At 39.4% G+C, this 25466-nt stretch overlaps 1 protein-coding gene across 1 annotated transcript; it reads right to left on the reverse strand.

Annotated features, from left to right (window-relative positions):
• Nucleotides 1–263: 263 nt before the first annotated feature.
• On the reverse strand, nt 264–18322 carry LOC144646992 (uncharacterized). The gene is given in 23 exon segments (XM_078506718.1): nt 264–1597; nt 2168–2368; nt 3886–3994; nt 5208–5397; nt 5399–5984; nt 6420–6524; nt 6851–7021; nt 7600–8743; nt 9372–9426; nt 9969–10009; nt 10152–10283; nt 10729–10860; nt 11599–11742; nt 11907–11946; nt 12379–12497; nt 12593–12655; nt 12742–12801; nt 12916–12995; nt 13114–13159; nt 14030–14158; nt 15005–15289; nt 17485–17934; nt 18099–18322. Coding segments are annotated over 23 exon segments (4593 nt in total). The 5' UTR covers nt 18207–18322; the 3' UTR covers nt 264–1394.
• Nucleotides 18323–25466: the final 7144 nt, after the last annotated feature.

Genomic DNA, 25466 nt, shown 5'->3' on the forward strand with positions numbered 1-25466 from the left:
CGATCGCGCGCAACAGATCAGACAACAACAAGAAGTCTGAATGATCTGGTCCACTCGCATGATAGCATTAATTAAAGACATTATCGCTAAACAAAGTACAAAACTCCTTTGAACGTTTAACTTTTTGACCATTTTTCTTCCCCAGGGGCGTCATTGATAACCGTGTTTTTCACAAAACTGAAAGAGTACCTTAAATTCAATGTAAGGGCAACCTTCCGTCTAGGATGTGCATGTTGTTTTAAAGAAATAAACACCCCACAAAGTGGAATAAATGCTTTAATGTTTAATATTACATTTTCAAAAAACATAGCAAGTAAAATCAATTCTATCCGCAAAGTGAAGTCTCCCCAACAACAAAAAACGATAAGATACCACGAGCACAAATGATCACGCGAGAGAAATTAAATTAAATAGTGGATATAATATGTACAATTACTTTTTTCTTCCCAAACTGTTTTTACTCAGGCAATTCTTATTCATTCCACCCTCTTTGATATCCCATCCCAAATTTTCACATTTATTTGCAAGGAATTGCCTCTCTCAATAAATGGGCGACACAGGATACGGCATGATAAAAATATAAAAGTAATTTCTATATTGAAATCCCTTATTCTTTCGAAAGCCCACCCGCACTCTCATAGTTCCCTCAGCTCATTTTACTTTCACGTGAGCTATAGAAAGAAAAGAGGATTGCGAGTTAAAACTGCGTCGCGCCGTTTACGCCTAAGAGAAGCAACTCCTTGCTGTTCAATCGATCACAACAAAAGCAATAAAATTACATCCTCGTTTGATAAGACATTTCATCTGCATTAAAAGCTACCCACGAAGACTTCCCTTGGACATGTCACGCGATCTTGCGTGACGAGCCCAAATAGCGTCTGCGTAGGAGGCTACATTGGCGGTTGATACAAAAAAATATTTATAATAACGATAACAAACGTGAATTAATTAATGTCCTTGGTCCGTGTTGTGGAGTCACATTGTAAACTTTGTTCATAAAGTGGTCGCAGGGCTGTAGCAATGCCAATAAAAATTCGTTCTCTGCAGAGCTTGTTGCTGGGGTGTGTCCAGTCCCCCAACTACCATCGTCCAAGTCGGCAGGCCTGGTTCAGTCCGTCAGACAAACTGTCTAGTGCATACGCCGCCGTACGCGTTCTAACGTTCCAGTCAAACGTCTTGCGACAATACGTCGCCGTTTCAGAGCGTTCGTGTGAACAGTCCGCACGTTTTCACGATTATCCGTCGTCGTCGGGACAGTTCGGAATAGCGTCGTACGTTCGTTAACCCGTTGCGTTTGATCGGGCAGAGACGGAAGTCTCGTAACGTTTGTACTCGGTTAGTGTAAAACCGTAATGTCACGTAAACCCAGTATAGGGCAAGTGGGGGCCGCTGCATTAACGCTTAGTGCGTCTGACAGCCCGTTTGATCTTTCTCCCGGCTATAGCGGAGTTACTGGATTCTCCTGGAGTACCAGCGGTAAACAGAGGGCCGCCGGATGGCGTGCCACTTCCCGCGGCAAAGTTAAACATTCCCGGGCTTCCAACGCTGTTGTTGGCCGCCCCAGCTGCGCTGAAGTTAAATCCACCGGGAGCGGGAGCTATGGACCGAAAAAAGAAAGAGAAAACATATTTAACGTTTCATAATCATCAAACATTGTTTATCGGTGGTGGTGACTTGAATTTGGGGTAAAGGTGGATTTCCAGTGACGCGTAATTTTTTACTTGCGTTTACGTGCGTGAAAAACATTTAGAGACAATATATGAACAACTTACCTACACATTGTCTCTAAATTTTCCACGCAAGTAAACGCACGTGAAAAATTACGCGTCAGTGGAAATCCACCTTAAGGGATATGGGCTGAGGCGCAGTTTCTCAATTAATTTTGATCCTTTCTAGATCAAATTTTTGTCGTTTTATTATGTCATATAACAGGTTTCAAAAACTTAAAGCTTTCTGGTTCGTTCGTGTCTGCGTTAGTAGGCCAGTACGCGCACTACTTTATCTGTCATTTCCAAACTTGTGACTGGAAAATGCGCTTGTTTGAGCACCCCACTGCTCGAAACCCGACTCTAGTTAACGTTAGTGCAGGTTTGACAGTCTTTAGTCTAAATTATTTCATTTTACAAAATGTACTGTTTTTGCTGAATTAGACTACAAGGAAACTCACCGCTGGCCGCTGGGGCGCTATTTGCTCCAAAAGCAGGAGCTCCTCCTCCACCGCTGGCTCCAAACGTAAAGGTGCTTGGAACTGAACTAGCCTGAGCGGCCCCAGCAAAATTGAACCCTCCCGTTGAAGGGGCACTTGGCGCCCCAAAGGCAAAACCTGTACTGGGCCCTGTGGAGCCAAATGTGGCTCCTGCTGGATTGGCTGATAAACAAAAGAAATATAATAAATTTATTTGTGCAAAAAAGTAAGAGGGTGTAAGGGGCCGATTACAAGACGGATTTCAGCTTGGCTTCCACATCAAATCTTAAAAAGATGTTAATGATAACACAAAGAGAGCTGAGTTCCAGAACGGTTTCACAAACCGGGGTGAAAAATCTCATGTAATCGCATTCAAATTCCAGGCCAGGCTGGAACCTTTTTACATTTAACGATAAAGTAGGCCTTCGAATGGACGAAAATCTTGCATTACAAATCACGCTTTGCAAATTATGCTAAATAATTCAATTCTACCGAGATTAGGTACTATGAATACATTCCGTTTGAATACATTTCGTTGAAGTCTTCTCAGGTTCTATTGTTTCCTTGGCATTATGATTTATCTTTTGCATGTTTTTATAATCCTTGAATTGTAACGCAAGATTTTCATTTTCTCAAAGGCCTACTTTATCGTTTAGATTGAAAACGTTCCAGTGAATCAATCCTAATAAAACTTTGCGATAAAATTATTTACATAATCGAGCTTCTGTGCTGGAAGTTTAAAGAAAATCTATCGAGCCGTTTTATAGATTTTTCAACAAGCGCTTAAAACCGAGCTTCCGTGCCGAAAGTTTCAAGTAAATCCATCGAGCCGTTTTATTGATATTTCAATAAGTGCTTAAAACCGAAAATTATCTGAAAATTACAATACGAGTGGTCGTAAGAAAAAAACAAATTCTCAGAATCGCGTTGTGGAAACTCGACAAAACTTTCACGACTTCGAAAGATCACTTTAATACACACTTTGGCGTTATTTGAGATTACTTCCTCTACGTAGTGTTTGTGTCTCGGCTCATTCATTATCGCTACACCAAAAGTACAAGCTGAAACATTTTTGTAATTTATTCGAAATCAAACATACAGAATTTTTTAATTCTTGAATATTTCATTTGCAGTACATCATAGTTTAAGATGCTGGTATTAGTTTTGAAGCGGCAAATCTGATTTACGCGAAAATCAGGTTTTACTGTATTAGCGCTTTTCTGTTTATCTTTGCTATGGAAATATCGATTACTTTAAAATATATATCAAAGTAAACTTCAATCTAAAATCAATATATGGTGTAATTTTCATATCGATCCGAGTCAGGGAAGATCGTTTAAAGGCCAATTGCAAATTGAAGGTATGGCCCAGAAAAAACTGTATCGAGCCACCTTAAGGGGTGAACAGTGATGGTGTTTCCAACGAAACAAAACGGTGGCCACGAGGTTTCTGTTAGAAACAGGCTGACATTCGACATGTAATCACAGCAAAAGTCCAGCCTGCCCCCCCCCCCTCCCCCCACGCAGAAATTTCAGCAGGCCTGAAATTCGCCATGAAATCAGCCCCCTACTTGAGGGGCGTTTTCGTCAATTGACGATTTTTGTGCATGTTGTGATAAATCAAGGTTTTAGTGGCTTTCTAGGGTAAATACAAAGGTAAATTATATATATCAAAAGGTTAAGATGAGAAGTATAAGTTACCTGGTGAACCAAACAAATTGCCGGAGCTGTTGTTACCATCTGCCTCCATCGTTTCTTCTGAAGCAGATGTAGGGTTGGAAGACGAGCCACCAAACATAAATGGCTGTGACTAAACAACAAAAACCAAGGAACAGATTAATCAGTAGCCTGTTCGCAGGCTTTCCGGAGCGATCCCGCAGCCGGTCGAGCGCTATGGAAAGCCTGTTCGCAGGCTAATTAATCAGCTGACTTGTCAACCAATGTGCAAATTAATCAAGTATGTGAATGTTGGGAGTTCAAGCATGGGCGCATTCGGTAAGGGACGCTTATTTATAAACAAAAATGAAGATAGGATGCATACAAGACAACATGAGTCGAGTTTTTCATACACCGTTTTATACCATGCCATAGAAAATACAGCCAATCAGAAAACAGGAAAGCCGTTGTATATTCGACGGTATTCAACCCAACCTTCCCATAGTGCGCTGCGACTGTATTCTCGACGAAATTTAGTAAGCGTATTTTCTATGGCATGGTATAAAATAGTTACGCAACACTTTCTCGTGGTATACTATGGAATATCCCACTTGTCACTTGTATTTTCTTGGCATACACACTCGCCTAAAGGCTCGTGTGTATACCGAGAAAATACAAGTGACTCGTGGGATATTCCATAGTATACCACTCGAAAGCGTTGCATAACTAGTATTTATACCATGCCATAGAAAATACAGCCAATCAGAATACAGGAAAGCCGTTGTATATTTGACGGTATTCAACCGAACATTCCCATTGTGCGCTGCGATCTCATTCTCGAATGAAATTTAGTAAGCATATTTTCTATGGCAAGGTATAAAATAGTTTCACAACACTTTCTCATTGTATACTATGGAATATCCCACTTGTCACTTGTATTTTCTTCGTATACACACTCGCCTAAAGGCTCGTGTGTATACCGAGAAAATACAAGTGACTCGTGGGATATTCCATAGTATACCACTCGAAAGCGTTGCATAACTAGTATATATCGTTGCTTTGAGAAGTTTCATGACTTTTTTTGAGTGTGACCTTACCATATATGTCCTTTTATTGGCCTCTGTGGGGCTTATTAGTTTTAGGTTTACAGTCAACTCTCTCTAAAATGGGCACCTTCAAGACTGGCTCCAACTGTCCTTCTTAGAGGGAGTTAAGTTACTTAAAACGGCTGGGACGGGACCAACACCAGGTGTCCGTCTTGTGGAGGTGTCCATCTTATAGAGGTGTCCATATTTAAGAGAGGGTCGACTGTACATTCTTTGAGATCATAAGTTAATAAAGCTAGGTAAAGAAACAACTGCACTAACCGTCTGTTGGCTTGATGATGGTTGTGCAGGTGCAAATCCAGGAAATGCTGCCGCAGGTTTAGATGCTGATGCTGCACCAAAAGAAAACGAGGATGGCATGCCACCTGCTGTTCCAGAGGATTGTGCTGGAGCAAACGAAAAATTTTGCCCTGTGGAGCTAGCATTGAAGGAAAATGGCTTAGCTGGTTCTGATTTTTGGTGACGGGGGTTGGGTACTGGCAGTTGTCACTGTAGCAGCATTAGCTGCACCAAACTGGAATAACCCTGTAGCTCCCGTTGGAGCTTGAGGCTGCGGCTTCAAAGACCCTGCAGAATCAGTGTTTGTTGGTGCAAACTGAAATGTTCCTGTGCCAGCAGATGCCGTGGTGCTTGTAGCATTAGAGCCAAAACTAAATGACCCTGTAGGGGCTGCCGCAGGTCCTCCAGCATTTGCCATGAAAGCGAATGGTGAAGCAGCAGCTGCTGTAGTTTTGACAGGTGCAGCAGTATTAGCAGCTTGGAAACTAAACGGTGAAGGAGCCAGGGTTGTTGTAGTACTAGCAGCTTGAGATGAAGCAGCCGCTGTAGAGCTTGAGGCTGCTCCAAACTGAAATGTTGTTAAGTTGGACCCTCCTGGTGCTAGAGGATTTGCAAAGGGCTTGCTGACTGTAACTGATGAACCAGAATCTCCAGTAGAGGTGGCAGCTGTTGATGATGGTGTCGCAGCCCCAAAAGTGAAGGGCGATGGTGCCCCTGATGGTGCAGCAAAGGAAGAAAATCCTGAAGCAGCAGGTTTAGCTGTTGATAAAACACAGCGATAAGACATCAGTGACTCTACACACCCATCTGTAAATAATAAATCTGTTGAAAAAATTCCCAATTCTGTGATTTAAAGGGACTCTGCCACGGATTTTAGCCAAATTTAGTCATAGGAAGTGACCATCAAATTTGGTGAAATATACAAATAAACCTCTTAAAACATTTCTGTTTTCAAAAAAACAGCAAATACAAAAGAAGGAACGGATGGCCTAGACAATTGACCACATTGAGTAAGAACGTCATTTGACCAGTCCTCCACAAAATAATACAGACCTGTACAACTCAAATACATGAAAAACATGTCTTTCATTTCTAACTTGCTGGACAAAAGATGGAGAGACTCTTTCTAGAAGCTCTTGGAAGGAAAGTAGAAGTGAGGATATGATCAACCTACTGTATTTTTGCAGCACAAACCTGCCAGCGAAGAATTTGATGATGTATCTGGTTTACTGGTAGAAGGTCCTGTAGTAGTCTGAGCTGGAGCGAATAGATTTACATTCGGAGGTCCGGCAAAATCAACTGCAAACACACAAAGAACATAAGACAACCAGAAACTAACATGTTGCATACATGTACTTTTAACAGCAATGCCTGGACATCGTTGCTCTCGTCTGTTTCTCAAAGAGAACACATACATTGTTTTTGTTTACGGACATGCTCAAAGGTATATGCATAGTTGAACTTCCATTGATGGCCACTTTTCTATGACAGATAAGACTTTTGTCACAGCTGTACAATAATCCATACACTGTACTCTATTCTAACTGAAACCTCCCTACAACTGCCACTTATCCCGGGGTGCGACAGAATTAACCTCATCATCCAACAAACTGTTGGCATCTAACCTTTCTTTTCACCAGCAGTGGGTACTTTAAGCAGGCCTGACTTAGCTGCATCTGCAATATTCATTCCAGGTCCCGTCTGTTTGGATGTTTGTTCTGACGTGCCAGGTTCATTCATCTCAGGCACCTTAAGAAATCCACTGGCTGCTGCTGCAGCTATTGAGTTTGGTTTACCTGCAAGAAATGAAATAAAAGTTTACAGTTGAGATAAAACATTTCCAGAGCTGGCATATAGCAGTAAAAACAAAGTACCTTGCAGAATCAAAGTTAATTAATGAAGGAAAAACGAAGGAAATGATGTACAATGCAAAGTTATATACCAGTAGTCTTATCAGCAAGGTCTCGAACCGGGAAAGGTTACAAGGAATGAGACAGGCACAGTTTCCTCTTGACTCATTTTGCTCACCCACTACTACTTTTGCTCATTTCCAATTGATTAGAGTGTCTGTTCAGGGGAAAAATTTAGAGCTAAATCAACCCTCTAAGTTAAGACCATTTTAGTCGCCATGGCGACTAAAATTTTGGAGCTGGCAACTAAATTGGAACCGAAGTCGCCAGACTGGTGACTAAAATTGAGAAGAAGGATTGACAGTGTGAGCTTAATTTAGCGACTAACATTTTGACTGGGTACCAAACTTCAGCAGTCGGTAGGCAAATGGCCATTTAGGAAAATAATAAACTTGAATGGTTGTAAATTAACCTTTGGGTAAAGACTTACTAACCAAACTACGCTACACTTATTAAAATAGTACCTTTGTTAGCAGGCTCAGGGGTGGCTTGGTTAGCCCCAAATTTAAATGCTCCAGAGCTTGTATTATCCTTGTCAACTGAACTACTCACACCAAAGTTCAATGGCTTATTGGCCCCATCAGTATTACTATTAGCAGATGAGCCAAAACTAAATGGAATAGCATTTGCCTTCGCCTCTCCTGCCCCTGAATCACTGGCCTGCAATGTTGAAGAGCCAAATTTGAATGTGGCAGGAACTTTACTGGTACTTTCCTCCTGTTTTGAGTCAGTCTTACTGCTCTGATCCGCAGTACTTGAACCAAATGTGAATGGAGAAGAAGAGCTAGACTCACCCTTGGTTTTGGTATCGACTGAGCTATCAGCTCCAAATTTAATGGAAGGCATAGAACTGAAATTTGCATTCAAAGAATTATTGACTGGAAATTTAAAAGGTGAAGAAGAAAAGGCCTGCCCACCACCCAATGAAAAACCAGCTGTAGTGGATGCTCCTGGCTTTGCTCCTGGCTTCGGTGTTTGACAAGCTACACAAGTTGAATCTTCACTTTTATTACTGATCATGCATGTGTCGCAAGTCCAAGAGCCAGACGGTGGAGCAAATTTGGCTGCTAAACTATTGTCGGGTGCAGCATTCGATAATGAGCCAAATGACGGCAGTGCTTTTGTCGTTGCAGCCTTTGAAGCACCAGGCTTAGGCGTCTGGCAAGCGACACAAGTGCTGTCTGTAGATTTGTTTTGAACCATGCATGTGTCGCAGTCCCATGAATCTGACGGTGGTGCAAACTTCTTCATCAAGTCCTGGTCAGAGTTAACAACTGGCTTTGATACCACTGGTGGTTTGGCACCAGGTTTTGGTGTCTGACAAGCAACGCATTTTGTTTTGCTTGCATCATTGTCAACCAAGCATGTGTCACAGGACCATGTCCCTGCCGGTGGGGCAAACTTTTGCATCAAGTCATTACTTGTGGGTGGTAGTTTCTTAGGAGCAGGTTTTCCAGTGGATGGTTTGGATGATTGACATGCTACGCACTTTGTATCTGTAGCCTTGTTGGATACTAAACAAGTGTCACATGTCCAGGAGCCTGGTAATGGCGCAAATTTATTGAGAAGATTGTTATTGGGCTCAACTGGCTTTTCTGTTGGTTTGGTCTGTGATGGAAATAAAAAATCAAAAGTTAATTACAGTTTCCGCATAACGTTCAAGCAATAATGGCAAAAATAAAGAACAAAAAGAGCCAATTTTACATTACTTTACCGTGCTGTGTTGCGAAGTTCGTTGGGAAATTGGGAACTACATTACGAAGAAGCCAATTACATTGCGAGTTAGACAATCAAATTTCGAACTTTGGAACAAACTTCCTAACTTTGGCGCGACTGAACTTCCCAAGTTTCCAACTTTGGAACGCGGCACGGTTAAGTAATGTGAAATTAATTTTTCTGTAACAAGCTGTTACATTTGCAACATTCACAAAGGTTTCATCTGCTATTAATTTCTTTCAAACTTACTCCAAGAATGGATGGTACATGTACCGATATTCATGTGAGTTAGCCCAGTGTTACTAATTCAACCTAAGATTATGTCAATCACAAGTTTTCATGTGAATTTTGTCCCTCCAAGGCTATTGGACTGTGTAACAAGAATCTGATCTGTATCATGAAACGGTTACTTCCTTTTACTCTAACGCCGTCGGGGCTGTTTTTTTTTCGGTTTGATATTGTTTGCACGGAAATTATTGACAACATTTAACAACATCAAGTGTATCAGCGATAAACATACCTCTGTGGTGATATTTTTGCCCTGTTTGTTTGAATTGTTACCAGTGTCAGCATCACTGGAAAGCAATTAAAAGATCAACATTAGAACGGAAATGTACTCTAAGCTTAGCAAAAGAAAGCAGTAAATACCTCATGTAATGTAAAATGAAATGAAGATATGCAAGATGCCAAAATGGCAGAATTTATATCAACATGAAATGCTCTCTGTCATTTTGGCAACTAGTATTTCTTTAAGCCTAGATTTCACTAGCGACGCAAGCACAAACACAAGCATAAGCACAATCACGCAAAAAAGACAAATTTTGACCCTTGTTCTTGTGCTTGTCGCAAGCACAAGCACAGTTCTTGTGCTTGTCGCAAGCACAAGCACAAACATAAAACTGCAATGCGCTTGTGCTTTTGCTTGAGTCGAAGCCGTTTTCACGGTGAAATAAGAGCTGTTATTCTTGCGCTTGTGCTTGCGTCGCTAGTGAAAACCAGGCTTTAGTGGTAAGTGTTATTGATAATAATGCTAACCACACAAAAAAATCTGACAGGTCTAGCATATGTACAATCACATCACTTTGATCACCTTCACCACTTCGACACAGCAACTTACCTTTTATTAACAGGCACGGGCTGACTAAAGGAAAATGTAATCTAGGAAAAAAAACAAATCACAAGACACAGTTACAACAAGCAATAAGGTAAAAGAATTGTCCTGAGTGTGCGGGGTGTGTGTTTAGTGAACTTTCTTTTCGAGAAATCGGGATTCCACTGTATTTCTCAATCTGACTCTCACCTTGTTAGTGCTACTCTGACTTCCTGAAACTGATGCTTGAGAAAAAGCAGGTACTTTGGCTTCTGGTGACGAGAACTTGAAATTATTTTTTGTTAAATCCACAGTTGTTATGGTAGTGGCTGTTGAGATGGGCTAAAAAAGACAAAAAAAATTATTTGGAACTGTTTTTAAAATTAGTATCAAGACCATTGTAGAGTACAAAAAACTTAATTATAACCAAGTCAGGTTTTTTGCCTTACTATGTAATTCTGAAGTGGGCAATGTTCAATATTCCAACAACCCAGTGTTACAAAAATGAACACACAAATGTGAGAATAAATGGTAGATTGCTACTAGCTACCCAAATGGGTTTGTGATTCCTACTATGAGACGTCTGTTACTAAAAAGGTTTTTGCAAATATACAGCTCTTTTCAGTACTGTTATGCTGCAAAAATGTCTTCAAACTATAGGGCACAGTCCCTTTTACAAATAAAAACACACAGTGACGCCAGATTGTTTGTTTGCTTGTTTGTTTGTAAAAATGAAGCATTTGCAAGTCAGGATTTATTCATGATCAGTGCATAAAACAGTAACTACCATTTCATTCTTTGAAGAAGTTCTTTTCGTTTCAGTCTGGGACGTGGGCTTAAAAGAGAAGGCAGGCAGGGATTTTCCATTGGGTAAAGTAAGTGGAACAGGTGCCACAACCTCAGGTATTGGATTCACAACCTGTAGAATTATGAGATAACAAAATTAATATACAACATGTCAGTTTTTGAAAAGAGAGACAAGGTGTTACCTAGAGAAAACAAAGAAGGAGAAAAATTAAGTAGTTTGGTATATAGTACAGTGAACAGTGAGAAGAAAAGCAATGTTGACGTTTTTTAACACAAAATGCCTCCTCTCTTTGTTTTCGCCTCTGTTAAACTTGTTCTTTTACAAGTCCTCACACTAACAACTGTCTCGTAACCCTACTTACATGTAGCCTAGGGGAAAGGGGGACTGATTTCAAAGTTATCTTGCTTAACATCCTTCAAGCAGTAATGGCCAAACTTTGTGACTTTTTCTTCAAATTAATAGGAGTCACTTTGTGCTCACATCTCCTCTCAGGCTTAGAAATGAAAAAAGCCCAGGCTAAATAGGGTTATAACAAGTGGCCAAATATACTATTCTGTAATTTTTCATTGAGCGTTTCTTAAGCTCCTCACATTTATTGAAGTGCACAGAACTTAGGAGTTTTCTAAATTATTGTTATTACAGTAAACAATAATGTTTTAAGCATACCCAGGGTTGTTAAAATCAGCCAGCAATCGGTGCATTTCACCGGCTGTTCCGAATACTGCGCCGGCTACTTGGAATATAAGTAGGTCAGTTCTGAGTGCGTGTTATCAAGTTCTGAGTGTTTCATAGCCCCCTACTTTTTGGATGGAACCTGCTACTCAAAAACCAACTGACGACCCTGCATACCTCATCTTCACTCCTGTCAACACCTCTTTCTCTTTGCGTGTAGTGACCTGTGCTTCTTGAACTTTTGACTTTTCCTCCAGCCTTGGAGGATGATGGTGAGAGAGAAACTGGTAAAGGTGTTGGAGTAAATGACGACACTGAAGGCTGAAATGCACAAAGATAATAACTAATCAAATTTCAGTGAAAACAATTACAGCAGAATCCCAATTTCTCAAACCTCCAATGTATCAATAATGTGAAACAATTACAATAACTAACTTTGAAAGATGACAGTATAATTATTGTAACATGTTTAAAGCTCCCAATACCTTTGAAAACGTTGGGATGGTTGTTGTTGCTGTGGAAAATCTATGAAAAAGAAAATATATCAAATTAGATTCCAACAACCACACACCACTGACATTGTTGCAGTTGAAGTAAGATGAATTGAATTGTACAGAAATGGTTACATTTGGTTTTAAACTGTTTACAGTGTAACCATGTAAGAGATGGAATGACAGTCCATAACAACATTAAAAATCAGACTATCAATCACCACATCCACTTTGTAAGGTCTTTCAAGGCCTTGAATTTTCAAGTTCAATAGGCCAATTCCGATATATTAATATTCTTACTTGGCTCCGAGGCTTCGGGGAATGAAACAAAAGAAATGATTTATTCATCCCTTAACCTCGACGTGATATCTTTTGTTTTATTACCCCAAGCCTCGGATCCAAGTTAGAATTTTAATATATCAGAAATGGCCTATTATTTCAAGGTGCACACCAGCCCCGTACTTACAGTGATCCAGACGAAGTGGCTGTACTTTCAGGGGTAACAGCTTCTTTTGCCCTTAATTGAGAGATTGTTGCTTGCTGAGGGGCAGAGAGATCTTGTACTGGAGGCCCAGAGAAATGAGCCTGCAAGGAAATGGAGTCAAGTGTCAGACAGGATACATGAGAGTACATTATATCAGTTCGTTAGACAATCCTCAGTAAAAAAAATCATTTCTTACCTTCAAGGAACGTGGAGAACCGATCGCTCGAGAGGGAAGGGGAGCTCTCCGTCGTTTAGCAGGCTAGGAAAAATCAGCAGGGAGTTATGATGAGTTAAAAGATTATAGAAGAGCAGGATGCTTAATGTACAGACTTGAGTTATACTTACTGAAAAGGATAGTGGAGAAGCTGATGGGGAGATTGGTGGTGTTGGTATTTTTCTGGCATCCTGTAAAAATGATTAACAATATTATCAACAATCTAAAAATCATTTCAGTTAAAATTGTTACGCTCTAATTCAGGAAACATACTACTGAAAGATTGTTTAGCACAGAATACTCACAATCAAAGGTGAGGACATTGTTTCTAATGCTTCAAGTATTCTCTTTGCAGTTTGACTTGTCACACCACTACCGCCAGCAGCTAAATTGACAAGGGAAAGAGAACATAATTATTTAATAAATTACAAATAAATGCAGTTTTTAAGTACTTTGTGACTGTGTGCAAGCGCTAAAAAGAGACAAAAAGAGTCAAAACTTACTTGAAACAGGCTTGGGTGTTATCACTTTTCTAACAGGTTTTGGAGCCTATAAAACAAGTACATCACATAAGTAACTTAGTTTCTTTGTTTCCCTATGATTATCAGCAACTTATTGAAAAAATAAGAACATTCAACATTTTGACTGTCAACTTTCAACATGAATCATTGTGTGATACACAGTTCAACGTTTATTTCCTCAACAGATGTTAAACCGTATGTTGTAGGCTTAAAGAATGCCAAAGCAACAGACCCTTGGCTGTCTCCAAACAAAACAAAGAGGTAAATGTACATGTAGAATTTTAATGAAATTTGGTATCTTTTGGGAGAAAACAAACTGTCCATAATAGTGATTTGTATATACTACAGTGGTTAAACAGTCTAATGGTTAGTGCACTAAACACTGCAGTGAGGGATCCATGTTAGAGAGAGACCAATGTCTTTACATACATGTGTACTTTGTATGTAGTGTTTTTGCAATCAAGACATTTTTTTCTCACAGTGAATCTCTACCTCTCCTGCTGTAAACATGGATTTCAGTGAATTATTTACGCAACAAGAAAAAAGGTGCCGGGGAACCTACCTTGGATAACATGTACAGATGAAACCCACTATTTCAAACCATCAGGGAAAACAGTTCGAAATAGGGGGAGTTCCAAATAGCCGATAGTAAATGACTGAAGGGCAAATCCAAAGTCAATGGGTTTTTGTTCGCTTTAGCAGGGAATTCGAAATAACCGAGTTCGAATTAATGGGATACAACTGTAGTATCCCATCCAGAAGTACTATCAATACATGCACTAAACAAAACTGATAAGGCACCTGCCTCCTCAGCCTTACAATCGGAAGAGACCTGAAAATATTTTTTGGGGAATCATACTACATCAAGAGGTTCAACTGTAAATGATAATTTTCATACCTCTCCAAGTGTTGGAGAATGAGTTCTCAATCTTTTGTAACCGGAAGAATGTAAAGAGGATGCTCCACCAAAAGATGTCCTTCCACGGTAAAATGGAGAGGAAAAACCACCAGCTTGAGGGGGCTGAGGCTGAAAAAGAAAATAGCTTACGTTCAGTGCCTATATGAACCACTGCACCACTCAAGTTATTGTCAAGCTTTTTTTTTAGAATCAAAGTCAAGCTCAAAGTTGTTTAACACCATTTCCAAACAATGAACTTTGCACAGCATAATACCTTTTCAATCTTAAGTGAAGTTGACCAATAACAAAATTATTGTTTCATAAGATTTATGAGCATGCGCCATACATACATGCAATTATAAGTTGGGGAAACCTAACTGTAACCTACACTGTAGTTCTCATGACTGAGAAACAGTAGTAATGAATGATACACAGCTTAACTCGTAGAATCAACACAAAATGTACATAGCTGCAGACATTTATTAGAGCTCAAACACCAGCAATACATTTAACAAAAGAACACTGAATTGTTATTATTGTCCATCAGCTCAACTTTACATGTGTCATTTTCAAATGCAGCAGGTAACAGTCAGTCATCAGAAATAGCCCAATTTCGATATTTTAAAATTCAGCCTAAAACAACAGACATCACTACGAGGCTCCGGGGAATAAACCCCACAAACTCTATAGTTTGGTCCCCGGAGCCTCGTCCTGAGGTCTATTGTTTTAGGCTGAATTTTAATATATCGAAATTGGGCTATTGGCCGACTAAAATTTGCTAATGTCACACGAAATCCCAAATCATTTTACAGCAACGATGAATAAAAATCTGTCAGACCACAATTTTGTTTTGTCCGACCGAGACGGTGTCTTAGTAGGACATATGTCCTTTCAAGTGAAAAAATTATTTGCAGCCCTGAAAACATGAGAAAAACTCATCCTGCACAACACCTCCTTCAACCTTTTAGAACTTACTGGTATGGGTGAACCAAAAGCAGCCACCGAGAAAGAAGGTCTGTTCGCAGGTAATGAGAATGGCTGTGGACGGGATTCAGATAGTGGCATAAACAACTGTGGTCTGGATGTATTGGCTCCCCCTGATGTTGAAGCTTCTGTCGAAGGTAATGGCTCCCCAAATATTGATGTGTTTGGTCTTCTTTTGATCCCAGGTGTTGAAAACAACGCAGGAGTTGAAGTCTTGATTGAATCTGATTTGCTCCTCTCTTGCCTGTCAGTATGGACTATGGACAGATCTTCTTCCTGTAAAGGGTAAATGGGAAAGCATTTAAGGATACCATAAGCCTAATATGTAATCCTGAATATGTTTTACTACTGGTGGGTACATAATGGCTATTGACCAAGCTTAATGTCACATGGTTGGATATGGATGGAGATGGGGGGGGGGGGGGGGGATGAAGACACAGTCAAGGTCCATAAATGTCACACAAAAAAGAACAAGGTCATTATTCAGCTATCTGGATATTTACCAAGCCAAGAAGCGGCGAGGTAAATATCCATCACTAGCCACCGACACTAAGATGAATAGTTGTTTTGGTATAAACTAAAACAGTGAGATAATATAGACCAAAAAGAGTGAAAGGTCATCCTTTGGGGCTATATTATCTCACTGTTTGCGTATATACTAAAACAACTATTCAACTCAGTGTCGGTGGCTAGTGGTCGATATTTACCTCGCTGCGTCGTGGCACAATAAATATCCACCACTAGCCACCTCCACTTCGGTAAAGTTGTTAAATATACAGCTTTTGTTACTTTTAAGGGACTCACACTATATAGGAAAACTGTCTAAATGCTCACGCGAAATGGCGCAATTAACTGTAAAAGCAATATACGCGCAAAATGACAAATTTATTGAAAAAAACGCATCACTTTTGTTCTTCAGTTTGCCTGCGGTTAATTTCACTCCAGTTTTCTTGCGGTTAGCTTATATGTGTTAGTAAGGGCAGCACTTTTGTTTATGCCATTTTGCGCACATATTTAGACAGTTTTCCTGTATAGCGCGAGTCCCTTAAGGGGATTCCTTCTTAACTACCAATTTCTTGCTAAGAAAGATTTCTGACAGTCAACTTTTGGAAACCAAACCTCCTAAGGATGAGATTTTTGCACAACTTTGTTCAATTGAAGAGTTCTTCAAAAGTTTCAAAACACGGCTATATTAGACAAGTCATGTGACCAGAATAGAGAAAACCCTATAACTAAAAGGGCGTATAGATCTAAAAAATTAAAATCAGTGCCAACAGATAAAGAACGTCCATGTGCTTAATGCCTCGTATGGCTTTTAGGAAATTTGCATTATTATTAGAGTTATTGTTTAATAAAGACTGGTATTTTCAGACTTTCCTCAGTAGCATCTCATTCTTACACGTAAATGGTAATGCCAAACAAAGGATTATGAAGAAGCTAGGATATGTTCTCTCAAATTCTTTGAAAAAAAAATCGGAACTTTTCTTTTCTCACGAAAGTTTTAGGGATTTTAAATTCCAGTGCGCAGTTTGGGACTGGCACTAGTAACGCGTGCCCAATATCAATTTTGCAGTTGTCCTCCCCACCAAAAATTCAACAATAAGCATTGCCGAATGCTCCAAAATAGCTTGTCACCAAAATTTATCTTTAGCAATTCCTTAGCAACTGCTCTAGATCTGTAGTTAAGAAGGACCCCCCTTAAAAGTAACGAAAGCCAAATATAATGTACACTCAACGTGTTATAAAATTATATTTTATGTTTGCTGATGTACATGTAGACAACGTGTTAAGATGGAGAAGTAATAAAAAATGGCATCAGCCTACCAGATTGCTGATAAAATGGTAGACATGTACCATCATTGAGTCATATAATAAAGAGAGATTTTAATATGGTTTAAATAGTCAAAATGCCTGAGTGTGGTTTATTATGTACAAGTTTACAATACAGGATATCCCACACAGGACAGGGACTACCTATAGCCTAAATCAATTCATTAAATGCATACCGTCACATTTCATTTACTTCCCGAAAGGTACATTCTAATTAACAGACTTCAATACAAAGGAAGCTTTTACAGGAAGAGAAGTAAATACTTAAACAAGGTGTACATAGTAAATCGAAGTGGAAGTTTTTTATGTTTAGTGTATAACTACAAGCTTTAGGTCTGTTGTTCATGAGCAAATAAACACGTGCATCTGGAGTAGTCTGTCTACTTATTTAACGTCTAAACTACATGGATGAGTGAATATCTGATACTTAACTAAATGACTTGATAAAATTTTCACATATCAAGGTACTAAGCCTTGGCCTGTACGTGAAAATTCAATTTGCATGAATTTTGGGGGCTGTACTTAACGCTCAAGCTATTAAATATTGCCCCTTTCTCCAATCAAAGGAATTTTAGCAAGACAAATGCGAACATTGTCACTAATTAATTATATTTTGCTGTGTTGTAAGTGATTCAACTCACCACGACGGTTTCCAGTTGCGCGACGTCTTCCTCGTTCCGTGATTTTGGAACTTCGCTCTCGCATTCCTCGGATCTTCCCGAACTGGTCGAAGCTTCTGCGAGTCGATCATCTCCACTGGATAAACCAATCGTTCGTGAAGGTCTTGAGGTTGAAGGTGTCTCGCTAGAAAGCTCACGTTCGCGTAGGAGAGACGAAAAATACCCCGGCCCAAACGAAGTTCCTAACTGCCCGTTCCCGACCTTGCTCGTTGCAGAAACCCCTTGCGGTCGACTAGAGGCTCGCTCATTAGAACCAGGATTTGAGCTTTGCTCAACTCTCTGTGAAACAACATCCTGTTCATCTTGGTCGTCGGCGTCTTCGATTTCGATAGCTTCTGATCTCTGAGTTCCTTTAAAAAAATCTACCAGCCATGCCGGGGAGAAGAAATCTTTAACCGTCTCAATAACTCCCTGAAATGCAACATATAACGAGCATAGGTTAGCTTCCTTCGGAGCAATGCCGGCTCTTTTCAGGTATAAAGGTAAAACTATGTATTCACTAACAGAACAACAAACGTTTTAGAAGTTAGAAGGAAATGAGATATTCAGTATTGAACGACGTTTGCCTCGCGTACCTTCTTTCGCCCAGGTGGACGGGCATACGGTTTCGCAGATTGTCTCTCTCGCGTATAGCCCCGGATTTTGTAGGAGCGAGAGCCGCCAGCGCCAGGCTGGTCCACCATTGTTAGAGATTCTCTCCTCCTTTCTATATAGTTGAAATATCTACAAAATATAGTAAAAACTTTGTAGAAAAGTAATAAAACTGTAGTACGATTTTCCACACCACATGCGACACACGACTTAGTTCGACCGCCTCTTTTCTGACAATTTGATTGGTTGAAATAAATCACGTGGTAGTTCAGGAGTTCTCACCACCACCCCCGCGTTACACGTTTTGCTCCTCGAATGACAGCAAATATGGGGGTCAAATATATGGTAGACGGAAAATGTCCTCTGAGTTTAAGACGTTATTAGTTACAACATGAACGATAGAACAACTATTAAAGAAAGACTCTATTTGTCTGACAGCTTGTCTCGCAGGCCAAAACGCCCGGCAACCTCGTACTGTAGTCACTTCAAATACGCATACATGACGTAGGGTACCATGGATGAAGGTCAAATATACCCCGATATAGCAGTTACGTTTTATAATGGGGGAAATGCTCTTTTAATAGCATTTCCTTTATAAACAAATCACCTGGGCTGTAGATTTGCCATTAAAAAAATGCAGTGGGAGCTTCGATTGACTCTTTAATACTAGTGAACAAAGTCATTAAAACTCACGAGACTTGTTATGTAGTGCATAAATCATGTCCTAGTTTTAATTATTGAGTTATTTTTTCAAAATAGCTCTTTAGTCGGCGCGATGGACCTGTAATCAGTGAAGTATGTGGGTTTGTCACACCAATCAGATTTCAGGTACTATCGGAACCAATCAAATTGTAGTTTATAAAGGGGAAGCAAACTGACGTAGTCAGCAATTTCGTTCGAAGTTTTTACCGAATGGTAATGAGGTTATGTTATGGGCCGCATTTTCTCACTCGAACACTCACTCACTCAATCACTCACTGGATTCTGATATCAAACCGCAATTAATTCATCATTAAACGAGAAACGTGCTGACAGAAGGGTCCTTTAAACGCATTCAGCCATGTCAATCAGAAACAAAAATTTTATTCTTCAACCTCGTTCCAGGGTCTCTCTCTTTCAGGGAACTAAATTAAATTTCACAAAACAAATCGAAAGAGGATCACTTACACTTATCCTCTGGTGATAAAAGAGAATAGAATTCGCTCAACGAACCCTTAGAGCATAGGCTATCAATGACCCATTCACGTAAGAAAACATTCAAAGAAGCGTTTTAGTGAACACAACATTCATGCACGTTTTTGTTTCGCGTCACATCATCTTCGTGTCACGTCATCCGTTCTTGATCTTTTTGAGTCGTGCAGAAACGCGCATCTTTCTCTCAAATTTTATTCGCTGCTAAAAAAAAGTAAACGTATTCACAAAACAAATTTACTTAATGCTAAAAAGATTCAAAGGTTACACTTAAATATTTTTTGGATAAAATACGGAATTGGCGCTATGAACTACATATAGTTACGCTAAACTGTCAGAACTGTTATAAAAAATTATTACGCTCGCCTTGTGACGTGTTTTAGTCAACACAACATCCACGGCACGTTTTTGTTTCGCGTCACGTCACCTCGTGTCACGTCATCCTTTTTTTTCGGATGAAATTTTTTTAGGAGAATAACAGTTATGTTAGGGAAAATTTCACATTCTTGTAAACTCTCAAAGGATTTTTTTAATTTCTCAAGGGACTGTTTTAATTTCTCAAGGGATTACTTTCAGCTGTGGGTGATCACTTGCGATCTCGTGGAAAAAAAACGTGACTTGTCACATTTACAAACGTTATATAACAATTTAAAAAGTGACATGTCAGCTTTCTTATCTCAACGCACGTGTGTCTGAAAGGCGATTTATAAAAAGCGTCGCACAAACAATGGATTGCGTAACTAAAACACGAATAAATAATCACTAGCACTTACATCGTTTAAAAAGTTACAAACGTCAAAAATAAACCATACCAAAAAAACTCTTTTCAAAGATATTTTTTAAGTTAAAACAAATGCAAGAGATGGGGGCTTCTTTTAGCTTAGGAGCGGTTAAAAATTAGGCCAAATTTGGTCGCTACAAGCGCCATTCTATTTCGTCATCAGCCTAGGTCGTTAGAGGCGTGATCTCTCGTTGACAGCAATGTTGCATGAATCGGCTTTACAACATGCGATCGTATCGACGCAGTTCGAGTGGAATTTCAGTCAAAGGTAGCAAAATTTTTTCGTATTTCATCTTCAAATATAATTCGAAAGCATTCATGATCACTGTATATATGGCTTTTGTTTAATCCTTCTTAAGCCCACGAAGAAGCTGTCTTGATATCCGACCCTCGCAGAGCCTAGACAAAACGCAGCTTGAGTGTATCAATTTGTTTACGCCGCAATAATATGCGCAATGTTTTCTCCGACAGTAGTCGGAAATATCCGTATTTTTTTCGTGCTTTTTCGTCGCAAAAACAAAGCGTCGAACGCATATTTTGTTGTTTCATTTGCTATTTTCGCTGCCGTAATCGACTGCCTCGAAAGGTCCTTAAGCTTGCAATGTTAAAGTATAGAATTGTCAGATCTGGGTGAAATTTGCACTGTTTATTTGTGTAATGTTGAGGAATATGTGTATAACTGAATACCCGGCGCGGACGAGCCATTTTTGACAAAATTATATGGCTGCATTTCCTCCACGAAGATAGGAAATTGTTAAACTAAACTACAAAGCAACTGTAATGATAAGTTCGAAGAACAATGCACAGGATAAACCTTCGACTCATACTTCATGCAAAAAAGTCGGTATCTCGAAGAGACTTTGATTCATCTTTTTGAGTCGAGCAGATACACGAAGTGTTCGGGCGTATCTTTTCTCTCAATTTTTTTCCGCTGCTCAAAAATAACGCTATACGTGCTGACAGAAAAGTAAACATATTCACAAAACAAATTTACTTAATGCTTAAAAGGATCAAAGGTAATACAATAACCAGTAAATATTTTGGTTGTGAAAACTGAATAGCGCTACGACCCCTGCGAGCACGAGCCATCAATGACGCAACTCACGTGGAAAAATAAAGCAAAGTGAGATTGCTTTACGTTACTGGACACTTATTTAGAAAAAATGCGGAGGTCGGCACTTCATTCATCGAATTACCATGAGGTTGCTCGAAGAGCCTTTGATTAGATTAGAAGGAGGCGGAATCGGTGAGTTGTGATTTAACCCTGGATTAAAAACGTTTTTCGTAACGCCCGCCTGCTTACAACGCACACGCCGTGAGCAAAAGGCCCAACAATAACTTGTTATTAACTGCGCTACGCAGTTCTTGCTCTGCACGCGGTTTATTATTATTATTATTATTTTTTTTTTTAACTGCGCTGCGCAGTTCTTGCTCTGCACGGGGTTTATTATTATTATTATTTTTTTTTTTAGTTTTGTCGGTGACCAGACGCAGACCTCCACTCGGTCGAGGTTATGTCACGCGATGTTTAGAAGCTATAAATCAGTAACAAATGGTTATTCTTTGTCTTTACAAAGAATGTTTAGTGTTAAATATTCGAATTTGAAGCCTTTGACTCATGAAAAATACTAAATTTCCACGCTTTCAAAGAGAAATGTAATTCAGCGGACCAGAATCTGTGAATAGATACCATTACGTTGGTGTAAAAGAATGTGCTGACAAGACAAGTTTCACTTTCGATCGGCTAGACCTCGAGTCACGTAAGTTTTCAACGCTATTATCAGCTACGTTTCAAATCTTTGCGAATCCTTTGTTCTTCACTTGACAAATTTATTGCGAACTATTTCTCTTTTAAGGGTAATGTATTTTTTTTGTCTGTGTCATTGAAAGGATTTTAGAGATATGAAGAAAAATTCCCTTCACAAACATGCCCTGTCTTGTACCACTTACGTCATTCCGTATGCTGGGGAAATACCCACTGTTCTAAAAACAGCTTCAGCGTCCGCGCGTGGGAATTCGGCCAAAATTTGCATATAAGAAAAATTATTAATCGCGGCTAGAACAAGTCAACCATGAAATGTCACACAAAGTTTGTCAGACGCTGCATTTTTACAACCGCCTATTGTAATACGAAAACCGAAACAGGGTCAAATAAATTTTGAACTGTTGAAGAGGTTCAAAAATAGTACTAACTTTATAGAAACTGCGAAACAGTGTCATTGGGCCAGTTTTCAGTTTTATGTAAATAACGAATACTGTCGAAATTCTCGCGGATACTTACGTTCCTGGCGTGAAGCCAGACGTTCTTATGAACTGATCTTGCAGACCCAGGGGCAGTAGTTGTAAACTTTCGCCCGAAAAATCCCGTCGTCCCGATAAGCGATTTTTTGGTTTCACGGATCAGGATCGTGGGAATTAAATTTGGCCAGCATATAGCATTAGCATATAAGAAAAATATTTAATTGCGGATGGAACTAGTCAACCATGAAATGTCACACAAGGTGTTTTCTTACCATTTTGTTTGTCAGTCGCAACCTTATTAGACGCAGGCAAATGGGATAAGGGGGGGGGGGGGGTTGCATGTTTTGTTCGGCCAACATGGCTCCCCTAAAGTGCTCACGAGACCAGCGCAGTTGTAAGCTCTAAGAGCTCTTGTTTTTTTTAGTTTTGTCGGTGACCTGTCCCAGACCTCCACTCGGTCGAGCTTGAAGTCACGTAATGTTTAGAAGCTACAAATCAGTAACAAATGAAAAAAGTTTCTCTTTTTTCGTCTTTTTAAAGTATGTTTATTGTGAACTATTCCATTTTGAAGCGTTTAGTCCATGGAAAATACTAAATTTCCACGCTTTCAAAGAGAAATATAATTTAGCGGGCCAGAATCTATGAATAAATACCATTACGATGGTGGAAAAGAATGTGCTGACATGACAAGTTTCAGTTTCGATCGTCTAGACCTCGAGTCACGTAATGTTTTTAAGGTATTATCAGCTACTTTAAAATCTTTGCAAATCCTTTGGTCTTTACTAAACAAATTTATTGCAAAGTATTTCTCTTTTAAGAGTAATCTATTTGTTTTTGCCTGTGTCATTGAAAGGATTTTAGAGATATGAAGAAAAATTCCCTTCACAAACATGTCCTGACTTATACCGCTTACGTAATTCGGTATGGTAGGGAAATACCCTCTGTGCTAAAAACAGCCTCAGAGTCCGCGCGTGGGAATTCGGCCAGAATTTGCATATAAGAGAATTAATTAATCGCGGCTGGAACAAGTCAACCATGAAATGTCACACAAAGTTTGTCAGTCGCTGCATTTTTAAAACCGCCTATTGTAATACGAAAACCGAAAGAGGGGCAAAATTTTGAACTGTGAAAGATGTTCAAAAATAATACGAACAGTATAGAAACTGCGAAACATTGTCATTGGGCCAGTTTTCAGTTTTATGCAAATGGGGAATACTGTCGAAATTCTCACGAATACTTACGTTCCTGGCGTGAAGCCAGACGTACTTATCAATTGTAAAGTTCATCCTCGGAGGAGACCCAGGGGCAGTTGTTGTAAACTTTCGCCCGAAAAATCCCGTCGCCCCGATAAGCGATTTTTTGGTTTCACGGATCAGGATCGTGGGAATTAGATTTGGCCAGCATTAGCATATAAGAAAACTATTTAATTGCGGATGGAACTAGTCAACCATGAAATGTCACACAAGGTGTTTTCTTACCATTATGCTTGTCAGTCGCACTATTGTTTGACGCAGATAAAGGGGATATAAGGGGGTGGGGGTGCATTTTTTATACTCCCCGCATAGCTACCCCTAGGGTGGTCACGTGACCAGCGCAGTTTTAAGCTCTAAGAGCTTCTTGTTCGTCTTATTCGAGCGTACGGAGGCTAGCTTTCCTGACCGTAGTAAAAATAACATATAACATTTGCACAAAGCAGATTTGAAGAATAATGTTGTCATTACTTTTGCCGTCCGCTTTGCGAAGTTCGTTGGGAAATTGGAAAGTTTGTTATGAAGTTGCCAAATAGGTTGCGAGTTTGTGAATCAAATTGTGAGCTTCGATACAAAGTTCCCAACTTCGGCCCGAAATTAATAAAACCTTCTATAATTATGTTATCAAAAAGGGCTTTGCTACGCTAAACTGTTGGAAACAAATGTCATAAAAATAAAAAACTTTTATGTTCAGATCAGTCTGTCGCGTCGCGTCGGCTTCGATTAAAATCAATAAACCATCCAGTTTCATCCGGTTTACAAACGCAGAAGACTTGAAATTGAAGAGACCTGAAGACAGTGAAGATTATGCCTCACAGAAATCGTTAAATATGTGTTTTCATACAAAAAAGTAAAAATTTGACCAAATTTCTACCTGCATAAAATTTATTTATCGCCAAATCACTTGCGTGATCGCTGATGCGAAACGTTGTCTTGCACTTCAAGCTACTTCAACTTTCCTTGACAAGCTCTAAAATCTTCGAGTTCAGAAATCGCCATGACTTTCGAGCAACATGTCTTGTTTCTCCTCAACTACCAAAACTTCGAAAGTTCAGTCGGGCCGAAGTTGGGAACTTATCGAAGTTCGCAATTTGATTCGCAAACTCACAACGTAATTGGCAACTTCATAACAAAGTTTCCAATTTCCCAACAAACTTAGCAAAGCGGACGGCCAAAGTAAACTGAAATCAACTGTAAAACATCTCGTTCAAATATTTAATGAACCGGTACAAGTATTAACTTTGCTGTTAAAAGCAACTACAATCAATAGCAAAAACAGAATAAGAGCGTTCCATTCCGTTACAGTTTGATATCTCAATTAGTTCTTGTTTGTTGAATAGAATTTAGGTTGTAAATGAAAGAAAATCCTTGTTGAACAGTTCTGACAGGAAACAAAGACTCCAGGTATACTGCGCTTTAAAGAACTTTCCCGAAGAAAGTGGTTTTTGATTTGATGCGTTTATTACTTCGTTTGTTATAGTACTTTTCGTTCAATATCTGTATGGAAACGTGGCTTTTTCGAGAAAAACAAGGGTATCGTGTTACGTTCGTTTTTAAAAAACAAAGGTCTCATGTTACAAAAGTGAGAAAAACAACAATATCATGTTTCAGTGTTTGGCAAAAATCCAAAAGTATTCCGTAACAAACAAAAGTAACACGTTACGGTTGCTACAAAGCTAGCAACAAAATAACCGCTTAAACAGAATAAGAACGTGCCATTTTGTGACATTTTGATAATTGAATTAGTTTTTGTTTTTCAATTAAATGACGAAAATTTACGTTTTGAATAAAACAGTTCTGATGTATCAAAATGCACGTAAAAGTTATTTTGTTTGCAAGCAAATGTTGGGCAAAAAAGTGACTCCGTGGGCCGCCATACACAAATGGCT

This window comes from Oculina patagonica, chromosome 3 (genome assembly GCF_052425735.1).
Source record: "Oculina patagonica isolate OP01 chromosome 3, crgOcupat, whole genome shotgun sequence".
Classification (NCBI taxonomy): domain Eukaryota; kingdom Metazoa; phylum Cnidaria; class Anthozoa; order Scleractinia; family Oculinidae; genus Oculina; species Oculina patagonica.